The sequence below is a fragment of the Erinaceus europaeus genome, chromosome 3 (genome assembly GCF_950295315.1).
Source record: "Erinaceus europaeus chromosome 3, mEriEur2.1, whole genome shotgun sequence".
Lineage (NCBI taxonomy): Eukaryota > Metazoa > Chordata > Mammalia > Eulipotyphla > Erinaceidae > Erinaceus > Erinaceus europaeus.
This window is the reverse complement of record NC_080164.1, coordinates 137,194,307-137,207,239: the sequence shown is the minus strand read 5'-3', so window position 1 is coordinate 137,207,239 and position 12,933 is coordinate 137,194,307. Positions and strand designations below refer to the sequence as shown.

The 12,933-nt window shown below is 34.8% G+C and overlaps 1 protein-coding gene across 22 annotated transcripts in view; it reads left to right on the top strand.

Moving 5' to 3' along the window:
* ADGRL3 (adhesion G protein-coupled receptor L3) overlaps positions 1-12,933 on the top strand; it is an 848,379-nt gene that overhangs the window by 549,441 nt on the left and 286,005 nt on the right. For 20 of the 22 annotated variants that reach the window (XM_060188015.1, XM_060188014.1, XM_060188010.1 and 17 more), the window contains exon 7: positions 3,622-4,422. In XM_060188015.1, coding sequence (XP_060043998.1) covers positions 3,622-4,422 — 801 coding nt within the window. Of the gene's footprint in view, positions 1-1,541; positions 1,557-3,621; positions 4,423-12,933 lie in introns of those variants that run through there. The other 2 variants (XM_060188017.1, XM_007527362.3) reach the window with 2 other exon arrangements.

Here is a 12,933-nt window from a genome sequence, read left to right as displayed (position 1 = left end):
ATAACGCCATTTGTATCCCCTAAGCATAATTTTTAATATACACCAATTTGTCTCCTAACATATGTTATTGAAGTTTCAAAAAAAAAAAGTAAATGGGGTTAAGCGCAGGTGGCGCAAAGCACAAGGACCGGCATAAGGATCCTGGTTCGAACCCCAGCTCCCCACCTGCAGGGGAGTCGCTTCACAGGCGGTGAAGCAGGTCTGCAGGTGTCTATCTTTCTCTCCTCCTCTCTGTCTTCCCCTCCTCTCTCCATTTCTCTCTGTCCTATCCAACAACGACAACAACAGTAATAACTACAACAATAAAACAACAAGGGCAACAAAAGGGAATAAATAAATAAAATAAATATTTTTAAAAAAAAGTAAATGTAGAAGAATGAGTCTGACTTTTGACAATAAAGATGTATGTTTAGGTTAAAGCCTAAAAATCTTACCCAAATATAATTTCCTAAAATAAGTTTCTCCTATTTTGAAAGTTTCTAGAGTTATTAGTTTATTTGTGCACACAATTTGAGTCCATCTTTTCCACTGAAATTATCTCAGATTTATGTCACTTGCAATCTGTGATTTCTTTAGTTTGTGTTAGAACCCATTTTTTCTGGATTCTTATCTGGGCCAATTGACTCTCGTGAAACAAATATTTATAAGTTAAAAAATATAATGACTTTTATAAATTTACCATAACTTTGGATCATTTTTGGAAATATGTTGATGAAGATCTAAAATAACGGAAACTAATTTGAGAAATAAATATCCCTAACATGTCCAATATTCTCAGTTCATTCTTATAATAGCATATTAAGAATTTTAGGAAAGCTCAGAATCTGTGGTTTATTATATCAATATTCTGATAGCAGAGTTTTCTGAAAGTATGTATCCATAATACTTTAAAATATTTATTGGTGGAAAAAAAGTTTCTTTAGTAAGGATTTCAATAAGCATTTCTCATAAGATGGAGCAATATGAAAAATCTTGACTTTACAATATATACTGCAGACTAGCTTGTTCTTAAAATATCAGTTCTTGAGGTGGGCAAAAGTATAACTTTATGTTTAAAATACCAAATATTTTCAAATGACAGTGGCCAAACTATTTGAATACTTTATGTATATTACTATCTACCTGCCTTTCAATGGAAATATTGCTGCCTTTATTATGAGTATTTAATTTCCTGTGTATATATTGGGTTCTTCAGAAAAGTCATACCATATTTTTCTGTTTTCTCATGCAAAAATATGTCACCACTTTTCCAACAACCCAATAATTTGGGATTGTAAATTTATTCAATTTTAGTTTGATTAAATCGTGCCATTTTTTAATTTTGCAATTCTGTACTGTACTTTAAACTTATAGCATGGTTACTTTAAAATATTTTTTAGAAAATAAGCCCTGTAAAAATATGATATTCAATAAAACAAGTATGAGTGAAAAAATTATTTGCTTTCAGTTTGGAAGAGGTGAATAAAAAGTGCCTGGCCAATACCGTACCATTAATCTATTCTCTTTTCTCCTTTCTTTCTTTATTTCTCTCTCTCCAATAGAAGTGGAACAAAAAGGTAATTAAATACCTTTCATAAATTATATAATATTTATAGGCTAAGTTATTTAACAGTTTAACATTTACTTAAAATAATTTTGTTATTAATTCTTATCTATTTTATGAAAATTTATTTGCTACTTCTGCTGCTCAACTTCACTTTAATCTGTATGCTGACAAGTGCTAATTTGATCCTTTTATCCTAAAACAGTTAATGTAAAATTTTCATCCATTTTTTTTTTCTTTTTATTCTCTAGTAAGCAGTTAGAAATCAAATAGATCATGATGGATAGTTACTGCTTTAGATTTGTTTTTATTTCTCTAGTAGACAATTTACTATAGCTCTTATATGACTTCCCTTTTAATTTTCTTAACAAATTATTGAAGGAAAATGGGCTTCTGAAATACCTTCACGTAAATTACTTCAAACACTGACCAAACACTGATTATTAACTATTAATCAGATACAATTTTGGCAATATTGTCTTCCCTTTATTCATGATAGAAATGAATAGAATCCTAGAAATTTCATCTACTCATCAGTAGTATTCTTGAGTATAAGTTGATGATATCTATTAACCTAGATATGGACAATCTTGATTGTCAACTTTTTACTTCTGGAGAGTAAAACTTTGTGCATTCTAATGATGTACTTTTCTTTTTAGTAACTCCAAATCCTAGCTGAGTTTTATCACAGATTGTTTTCCAGTGGATCCAGCTTTATAATTGCTGTTAAAGAGTTCATCACTAATATCAAGAGAATAATATCTTAATCATTAAAATATGGTTAACATCCAAATTTCCTGTGTTTTCTTAATTTCTTCACCAAATACACTTCTAGTCATTTTAAATATAACAGTAAACTGCATGATTAATTTTCAATGTGTTTGTTTTACAAGAATTTTAGAGCAGTGTTTCTCATAGCCAGTTAAGCTCATAGCCCCTATAGAAAGGGGTCAAATAAGTGTGTGAAATTCACTTAATTTCCCTACTGATGCCTTGAATATTCAACAATAACAACACATTATTAGAATCTGTGCCACAATTTAATTAATATACTATTTCTTAAACACACAAACACACTTTTTTTTTCTTTCTGTGTAGTGCCAGACTATAGCACTTAAAAACTGGTGTTTTATGGATCAATTAGTCTTTGGGAAACACTGCTTTAAAGCTTCTTCATTACAGATCAATCAGTCAAGTTTGATCACCATTCACACAATGTGCTACTGTCATATTAGAAATCAAGTGAAACAGATCCTACCTACACGTTTTCAGTTGGAAGTGTGAGCAGCAAACTATTATAGCAAGTAATATATTTTTAGTGCTTTTCTCATGTAACAGTAAAAGTACGCTTTTTCTTTTTAAGTTCTAGTACCACTGTATTTAACAGGACATTTAACTGATTAAAATCTAGATCTTGGGTTCTTTCCTGTATCCTTTCACCTTTTCTTCTTTCTTTATCTCTTTTTCTTCCTTCTTTTCCTTCCAGTATTCATCCATCACTCATTTTTAATTGTGTGGGTTGCATGCTTTGTGTGTGCTGTAGCAACTTTATGAGCTTCTTTTTATTTTTCTAAAAGACTTCATGACCTCTGTTACAAGGTTTTTTTTCCTTTGTTATTATTAATAATTACTATTAAGTTTTCATTTGTTTTAATAATTATTGAGTAGCTAATATGATCATAGTGAAAAAACACCTTTAATTTAAAAATACATAAAACATTGTGTATGAACATCTGTATTTGTTTTATGTCTAGGATACAGAGACATATGTCACATCTGTATACTTATATCCAAAAGTAGTGTACTGCATGTTTACTAAGGTAAAAGCTAAAGGAAGACACAGATAGTCATTAAAACACCAGATTGTTTCAGCAAATGAAATCAAAATTATTTTGAACAAAGGTCAAATTTAGTGTGGAAGGCGGCTATCTTGTGTTCTCAGAATAATAAAGCAAAATGATTAATTGGTTGTGGCTTATCTCTTCATAAAGTTGCTTTTTGTTTGGTGGAAAATGAGCATAAATGGCAAAATATTTAAATTAACATATTTATTATTTCAACTCTTTCCCTTCCAACAGTTTTTCTTTGTCCTGGACTACTGAAAGGCGTATACCAGAGTGAACATTTGTTTGAGTCTGACCACCAATCTGGGGCATGGTGCAAAGACCCGCTACAAGCTTCTGACAAGATATATTATATGCCTTGGACCCCTTACAGAACTGATACCCTGACTGAATACTCATCCAAGGATGACTTTATAGCTGGAAGGCCAACTACAACTTACAAGCTCCCTCACAGGGTGGATGGCACAGGATTTGTGGTGTATGATGGAGCTTTGTTCTTCAATAAAGAACGCACCAGGAACATCGTAAAGTTTGATTTGCGGACTAGGATAAAGAGTGGAGAGGCTATCATAGCAAATGCCAATTACCACGACACCTCTCCTTACCGATGGGGAGGCAAATCTGACATAGATCTGGCAGTGGATGAAAATGGGTTATGGGTGATCTATGCAACGGAACAAAACAATGGTAAAATTGTCATTAGTCAATTGAACCCTTATACCTTGCGGATTGAAGGAACATGGGATACTGCATATGATAAAAGGTCAGCTTCCAATGCATTTATGATTTGTGGGATTCTGTATGTGGTCAAATCTGTGTATGAGGACGATGACAATGAGGCCACAGGGAATAAGATTGACTACATTTACAACACTGATCAAAGTAAAGATAGTTTGGTGGATGTGCCCTTTCCTAATTCATACCAGTACATAGCAGCGGTGGATTACAACCCCAGAGACAACCTTCTTTATGTATGGAATAACTACCATGTCGTGAAATATTCTTTGGATTTTGGACCTCTGGATAGTAGAGCAGGTAAGTTCCATTTTGGGTGGTACATTTTGGGGGATGTCATATAAACTTTACAATCTGTAAGATTATTGTACATTTTGATGAGATTTCTTTGTGGACTTTCCTTCTAGTTCATGTACCTGAAAGTGATTTATTGTCTGTTTTTATTTAAAGTAATATTTCTATAGTAGGAGAGACTAACTTTTCTCCATTGGGAAACTAGTCTCCAATCTTCACTCTTTCTTGATCAGTTTATTTTTATATTTTGTGATGTGCATAAATCTTTCTTACTAAAACAGAATACCTTCCTTTATAGTTGATGGTGACATGCCATCAGTATTACTACTCTTCATTGGAAAAAATGTCAAATACTAACTTGATATAGTGCATTAGACTTCTTTGAACAACATATCACCTCACACAGAGCATCATATATTTCTATTCTTCTTAGAAATATTGTCTGTTTGAGTGCACATATGTCCAAATGTACCTAATAGATCTACATATAAAATTGTTCTTAATTGGCATAGACAGCAGAGCAATATGAAGCACAACTCTGACTAAATGTAGTCTTTAATTGCACTGATTTAAGCACACATAGTGCAAAGCACAAGGACCAGTGTAAGGATCCCGGTTCAAGCCCCTGGCTCCTCACTTGCAGGGAGGTCTCTTCACAACCAGTGAAGCAGATCTACAAGTGTCTATCTTTCCCCCTCTTTGTCTTCCCCTCCTCTCTTGATTTCTCTCTGTCCTATCCAACAACTATGACAGCAATAACAACAACAATAATAAATTAAACAATAATGATAAATAGCAAGAGCAACAAAAAGGAAAAAATTAGCCTCCAGGAGCAGTGTTTCGTAGTGCAGTCAGTGAGCCCCAGCTATAACTCTGGAGACAATATATATATATATATATATACATATATATATATATATATATGTATATATATATATATATATATATATATACCTTATACAGTATACAAAACCTCTCAGAAAAAGATTACTTCTATAACTTGCTTTAAACTTTACATTATACTAGTAATAAAATTATTATTCAACATAAATTATAATGAAAAACTAAGATAGAGGTATCTGTATTTAATAGTAACATAGCAATTGAAAGTGTAAATTATTTTGTCAGTGGTTATATTTTAATTTTTGTGTTGTTTTCTACTTATAGTAGGATGCCATTCTGCTTCATTAGTTCATTATAGACATGTCTTGTAAAAATAGATTCTAATTTTTACTCATTCATTTTTTTTATATGATAGGATGAGAGAAATTGAGAGGGTGAGGAAAAATAGGGATCGAGAAAGAGATAGGGAGCGAGAAAGGGGGTAAGGAGAGATAGGGAGCACTACTTCACCACTAGTGAAACTTCCCACCTGCAAATGCAGACTGAGGGCTTGAACCTGGGTTCTAGTGCATGGCAGTGTGTGCGCTCAACCAAGTATGCCACCACCTGGCCCCGGATTCTAAGTTGCATAACAGTAGTTTTTTTATTTTTGCCTCTTCATTCATTGGTGCAGTATGGCATTTGTAAAACAAGATCTCAGTAACATTTGAAGGAGTAAGTGGCTTTCTACTTCATATTCTGACGAAAATGCCAGAATAGGTGTGGCATTTTTGTAATCCCTGAGAGACCTCAGTAAGACTGACACCATGTTCAAGAATGTTGATAGTATTGATATTTTCAGTTATCTGTTATGGAAAACTGTCACTATGCAACATTAACAACAATAACTTCTTAAGTCTGCAAAATATCTCCTAGGCCAAATAAAATATGTGGCTCATCTTTATACAGGTAAGTGTATTCAGTCTAATACATTATACAACTGAAAACTTAAGCCAGAATTAACCATCTCACGCTTCATTAATTGTGATGTTCTTTCTTTTTTTCTTTGTTTTTTTGTTTTGTTAGAGGTTAAATGGTTTACTGTATGCTTGTTAACAAATAGGTACAACTTTTTTTTATCTCCCCGGGGTAGGTGTATAAAGAACCCTGTCACTGCCAACTTTGGATCTTGTCCATCATCATACATTAGGGTGCCAAGACATTCCTCACTCCTCAACACTACCCTTCCCAGAGATTTTTTTACTTTGGTACAATACTCACTCTTGCCATGATTATTCTTATAGTTTATCATTTTGGGGGGAAATTTTTATGAGTGTATCTTAGCTTTTTAAAAAGTTTCATGTGCAGCAGGAAGTACCTTCAAATTAACTCTAAAAATCTGCCCCACTAGGGAAAGACAGGGGAGCAGGGATCAACCTGCCAATGCACATACATGTTCAGCCCCCAAGTAATTCCAGAAGTCAGACTTCCTACCTTCTGCACCCCATAATGATCCTGGGTCAGTACTCCCAGAAGGATAAAGAATAGGACAGCTTTCAAAGGAGGGGATGGGATACAGAGTTCTGGTGGTGGGAATTGTGTGGGATTTTACCCCTCTTATCCTATGGTCTTATTGATATGTTTTAATTTATGAATAAATGTAAAAAGTAATGAACAGTGATAGCATTGGCAGGATTGATCAGAGTAAAAGTTAGTAAATTTTCAGTTGCATCTACTTTAAATATTATACATCATTTTAATTTAAATTGTTTAAAATTGTCTGGCATTTCAAGTTTGGGGTTTGTTGGGCTGAAGTAAGATTCTTTTAAATATTTTTATCTTATTTCTTTATTTATTTATTGGATAGGGAGACATCCAGAAATTGAGAGGGAAGGAGGTGATAGACAGGGAGAGAGAGAGAGAGAGAGACACTTGCAACACTGCTTCATCATTCACAAAGCTTTTCCCCTGTAGGCGGGGACCTGGCGCTCAAATCTGGGTCCTTATGCACTTTAATGTGTGCTTTCAACCAGATATGCCACCACATGTCCCTGATTATTTTTTTAATTAGACAAATTATATATTGTATTATTTTGTTGTCAGTGTGGTTCTAGGGGATGCACCTGGGGGCTTTCCACATGTGCAGTTAATATTGAGGTTTCTCCAAGTCTATTTCTTCATGTTTTGATAATGAGAGTGGGAGAACCAGAGAGAAAGAGGTGAGATATATTTCTACGTCTGCATCCATGACTTTTTCCCTGGTGCTCCCTGTTCTCATGTGGTGTTGGGCTTCCCAGGGCCTCATGAAAAGTAAGGCAAATGCCTACCTAGTGAGTATTCTCTTAGCTCCTAGAAATTATCCTTATATTGCAAGGTAATACTGTAGTTCCATATATTAAGAGATTTGCCGTTATCAATCTTCTAACGACTTACATATAGTAAGCTTATACATACCCACGATAACTCCTTATAGTTGAGAGCTTAAGGAAATTTATATCACTCACAATATTTATGGAAATTAAAATATGGACATTTTATGCCATATAATAGTCCTGGTTAAAACCAAGTAGGGGTAAAGTGGCAAGCACTGCAAAATGATAAAGTTCAGCTGTTTTGCTGCTGATGATCAGATAGAGAGAAAGGGGGAAATACCGTAGCACCCAAGCTTCCTCTTTTGACATAATTCCCACCATTTTATGCTAGGATTTGAATCTGGGTCGCCAGCATTACAGTGCAGGCACTACCCCAATGAATTATCTTCTCAACCCTTAAAATACTGATTTGAATCAAATTCCCAACTTAAACTGGAACAATCAGTTTTCACTCCTTTAAAGTGACAAGATTGTATCTATTTGACAGTGAGATTCCACCTATATTACATTTGTAACTATAATCACAAAATGTATCAGTTTTGTGCTTGAGTGCTCAAAAAAAAAGGCTAGTGCTCTTGCATGGACTGACTGCAGTTTAGATGAAGAAAGAATAAGTGTAGAAGCAAATTTTATGCATGGTATGTGTGGATATGAGAATTTCAATTAGCATTAATGGAGGCTGTTCATCTTCTTCCACACAAATGGTTTCAGTTAGGTGTTTTTCCTCAGTAAATTAAGTTGACATTTTAAAAAGAAATCATCTCTAGTGAATTCTTATTATGGATCTTTTTTTCAATATGTCTATGTATGGAAACCTTCAACTTACTATAATAATGTTAGGGTCAAAAGACCAATATGAAGTCTGTAGATCTACAATGTATTTGCTGCATTTTGTTGGAAGCAGTCTGAATATTTTTTCTGATTTTAAATGAGTTCTAATCAGTGAAAATTAACATGTGAGGTGTGTGTTTGTGTGTGTGTATAAAGACATATCTATTTTTTACTTCTGCTGAGTGCACCTATTCGCCACAAGAAATGTATTCCTGATTTGTATTCTTTTAACTTCCACTGGAAATTAGAATGTAAATATGATTCTTTAAAATATATAAAAAATATTTGGTGATGTATATACATCTATGTATATATCATCTGCTTCTGAACTTGAGCTTGTGTGTCCATAGGAATTAGATATGAATTCTGATTAACTGTCTATAGGTTATATTGCTTTTTGGTCTTAGTTTTCCAACTATAAAAGAAAAATAATACCTAACTCAGGCAAATACTGCTATGTTAATGTTAATATACAATGAATGGCATAAAAAACTTAAGTAGCTATATAACAACCCTCCAAGGACATCTAGTTTCCATATTTCCTAAATGAGGGACCTAATACACTGAAACTCATGTAGCCTTACTCAAAAGTTACTCAGTTAATAAAGTTCATTCATACTATAAATCCATGCTTCCACTAAAGTACCAGTCAGCATTGATTGTAGAAACTGTATTTTCTAAGATTGTATTGACTCACTTCATAAAAGTGTTCTCGCTCGTTATTTGTTAAGTAGCAAGCACTCCCAAGATGCAAGTGCACATATTTCTGAGGACCCAGATTCAGTCACTATTACTGTTTATGCTGAAGCTGGTACTTTGTCCCTACTGTCTCAAAAAAAAAATACATTTAAAAATCTTTAGTAGTTTTAGCATTTAGATAACTATCACAGATTTGCACTTGGAAAAAAAAAGGTGCCCTTCAATCTTAGAATCAACTGTATTTTTTAATGAGTCTATTTTCATTTCTGAAGTGTAACCTTTAAGGAAGGATATGAAGAAAATGTCTCAGGAATACCCTGAAGACTTGTTTTAGAAGTTCATTTAATTGCATATCCTTACCTTTCTAGGCACCCATCCTCATTTTTTTGTAGCATTCTAGCATAAAATTAGTGGAAATGTGAATCAGAATTTACCTTGCTATTGCTATTCATGTAACAATTTCTATTTACACATAAATCACAATTATTCTGAAAATACATCTTATTTTTCCTTTATTGAAAACATACAAATCCAAAGAATATCCATATTATAAAAATGATTATCAGGAATTATGACAATTTGGTTCACTTTGAAATAATCTTGTTGCATTTGTTTGAAAATCCTTATAGATTGCCTGATTAATAGTTGGCATTCTATAAAAAATGGTTAAATGATTAAGAGGTAAATGAATTAATTCTGTATATATACACATACATATATGTATATGCGTGTATGTGTATATATTTATATGGGCGTGTGTGAAAAATCTTCTTACTCTGAGTTTAATAACACAAATTAAAGTGTAAATCCTAAAATATTTTAAAATATATTTTATTTGTTTATATGGAGACAGAGAGAAATTAAGATGGAAGGGGAGAGACAGAGTGGGATGGAGACACTTGTGGGACTTTTTTTTTTATTTTAAAAAGGAGACATTAACAAAACCGTAGGATAGGAGGGGTACAACTCCACACATTTCCCACCACCAGAACTCCATATCCCATCCCCTCCCCTGATAGCTTTCCCATTCTTTGTCCCTCTGGGAGTATGGACCCAAGGTCATTGGGGGTTGCAGAAGGTGGAAAGTCTGGCTTCTGTAATTGCTTCCCCACTGAACATGGGCGTTGACTGGTTGGTCCATACTCCCAGTCTGCCTCTCTTTTTCCCTAGTAGTGTGGGTCTCTGGGGAAGCGGAGCCCCAGGACACTTTGGTGGGGTCCTTGGTCCAAGGAACTCTAGTCGGCATCATGCTGGTATCTGGAACCTGGTGACTGAAAAGAGAGTTAACATACAAAGCCAAACAAATTGTTGAACAATTATGGACCTAAAGGTTGGAATAGTGCAGATGGAAGTGTTGGGGGGTACTCACTGCAGACTATTGTGTACTTTTGCTTTCAGGTATATATTTTGTCCTAGTTTATGGTTACATGTGAACATATGCTCTATCTCAGGGGACCTGGTCTATATCTAGGTTTTGGGATTTTATTAAAAAGTGGACCACCTGGAATGGAATTAGAGAATCCTATGAAAGGAAAGGTCTCACCAGAGTGATGAAGCTGAAGGGTTGTCATTCCACACCTGAAGTCTCTGGACACAGTCTGAAGTGAAGCATGCTGAGGTGGCACTCATTGCGTTAATTAGGTTGTGATCAGTGGATGTAATATTATTTGATATGAAATTAGAGAAGTGGGAGTCGGGCTGTAGTGCAGCGGATTAAGCGCAGGTGGCGCAAAGCACAAGGACCCGCATAAGGATCCTGATTCGAACCCCGGCTCCCCACCTGCAGGGGAGTCGCTTCACAGGCGGTGAAGCAGGTCTGCAGGTGTCTATCTTTCTCTCCTCCTCTCTGTCTTCCCCTCATCTCTCCATTTCTCTCTGTCCTATCCAACAACGACGACAACAACAATAATAACTACAACAATAAAACAACAAGGGCAACAAAAGGGAATAAATAAATAAAATAAATATTTTTTAAAAATTTAAAAAAAAAGAAACTAGAGAAGCATTCAGGAAAGTGGGCCCCACCCTGAGGTTCCAGGATTGGGGGAAATATATGCTTTATAGTGCAAATGTGTGATTCCTGCTGTCTTAGGGTTCAAGAAGACAATGGATAGTTATAGTTATCATCACATTATTTGGTAGTTGGGTTAACTTTGAAAAGTCCCTTTGTTAGGATTTGCTCTTTAATACCCAACATCTTGTATATAGCTGTGCCAACGGTTGCTTCTGTTCTCCCTAGTCTAGGCTTTTGAGAGATTCAACATATCAAAGACTCAGCCTAAGTATTAAAAAGACTCAGTCTGTGCTTTAAAAAGTTTGAGACATACAATCAATTTTCCCCTCTCATATTAATTAAATAGTGATTTATATGACTACAATTTAATAGAAGTGCACATAAACACCATTCTCACCACCAAAAGACTGTGTCCCATCCCACCCCATCCAACACCCCCCCCCCCCACTGCCCTGGGAAGCTGAATGTCCACCCTCCCCTTCACCACAGGGTTTTTACTTTGGTGCCCTACTCTAGATTTAGTCAAATCCTGCTTTTAGTTTCCCTTTCTTTTCTTCTTTCTCAACTTCTGTTGATGAGTGGGATCATCCCATACTCATCTTTATCTTTCTGACTTAGCTCACTTAACATAATTCCTTCTAGCTCCATCCAAGATGGGTCAGAGAAGGTGGGTTCATTGTTTTTGATAGCTGCATAGTATTCCATTGTGTATATATACCACAGCTTTCTCAGCCACTCATCTGTTGTTGGGCACCTGGGTTGCTCCCAGGTTTTAGATATTATGAATTGTGCTGCTATAAACATAGGTGTACACATATATTTTTGGTTGGGTATGGGACTATTTTTAACACTCCTGAAGCTTCTTCCCTGCAGGTAGGGACAAAGGGATCGAATGTATATGCTTGAACATTGTTCATGTGTGCTCAACCATGCTGCCACCATCTGTCCTCCCTAAAATATTTTTGATTATTTTATTAATGTTTATAAAAGAGTATCTTTACTGTTTGTATAACTTGTATAATCTGGAAATTGTGCAATTTATCCTGGTTATTTCTCACTCTCAACATGCACAATCTGCTTCTTCCCATCTTTGCTCACATTATAATGAGATTTGATAAATTAAAAGAACTTTAGCAGGTGCTAAGGAAAGACACATACCAAAGCACACTAACATCTAATGCTTTCTTCCAGAGGTAATTAGAGGGAATTAAAACCACAGGCCTTAAAGTTGAGAAAAAAGTGGACATTCAGTGATTTTTTTTTTTAAGAACATGTTGTATTTTTCTCTTCCTCCTCCTCCCCCATCCCTTCATTCTCCTCCTTCTTCTCCTCCTCCTTCTTTAACAATTTTAAGTATGCTCTTCAACACAGGGTATTTCAAATTAATTAACAATTTTGTTCTACTAAAATATATTTTGTTTGCAGAATAGATGGCTTGGTTATGGGCAAGATGCTTATGAGCATCAGCATCCCACTATGCAGTCCATGTGAATGGAAATATACATATTTTTCTGGGCGGAGCATCAGATCTAGGATTCCAGATCTAAAATTTTCTTCAGTTACTGGGGGTAGGGGGATGGTTCAGTTAGTATTGCACAGGACTTGCATGTATGAGGACCCAGCTTCAGTCCCTGAAGTTGATGGAGTGGTTCTCTTGTTTCTCTCTCTCTCTCTCTCTCTGTAAGAAAATCTTTAAGTTTTTCTTCAAATATACTTTTTCTAAAACTTTTTCAGATAGTATAAAATGGTAATAAGCTATACATTCATCATGGTTTCCAT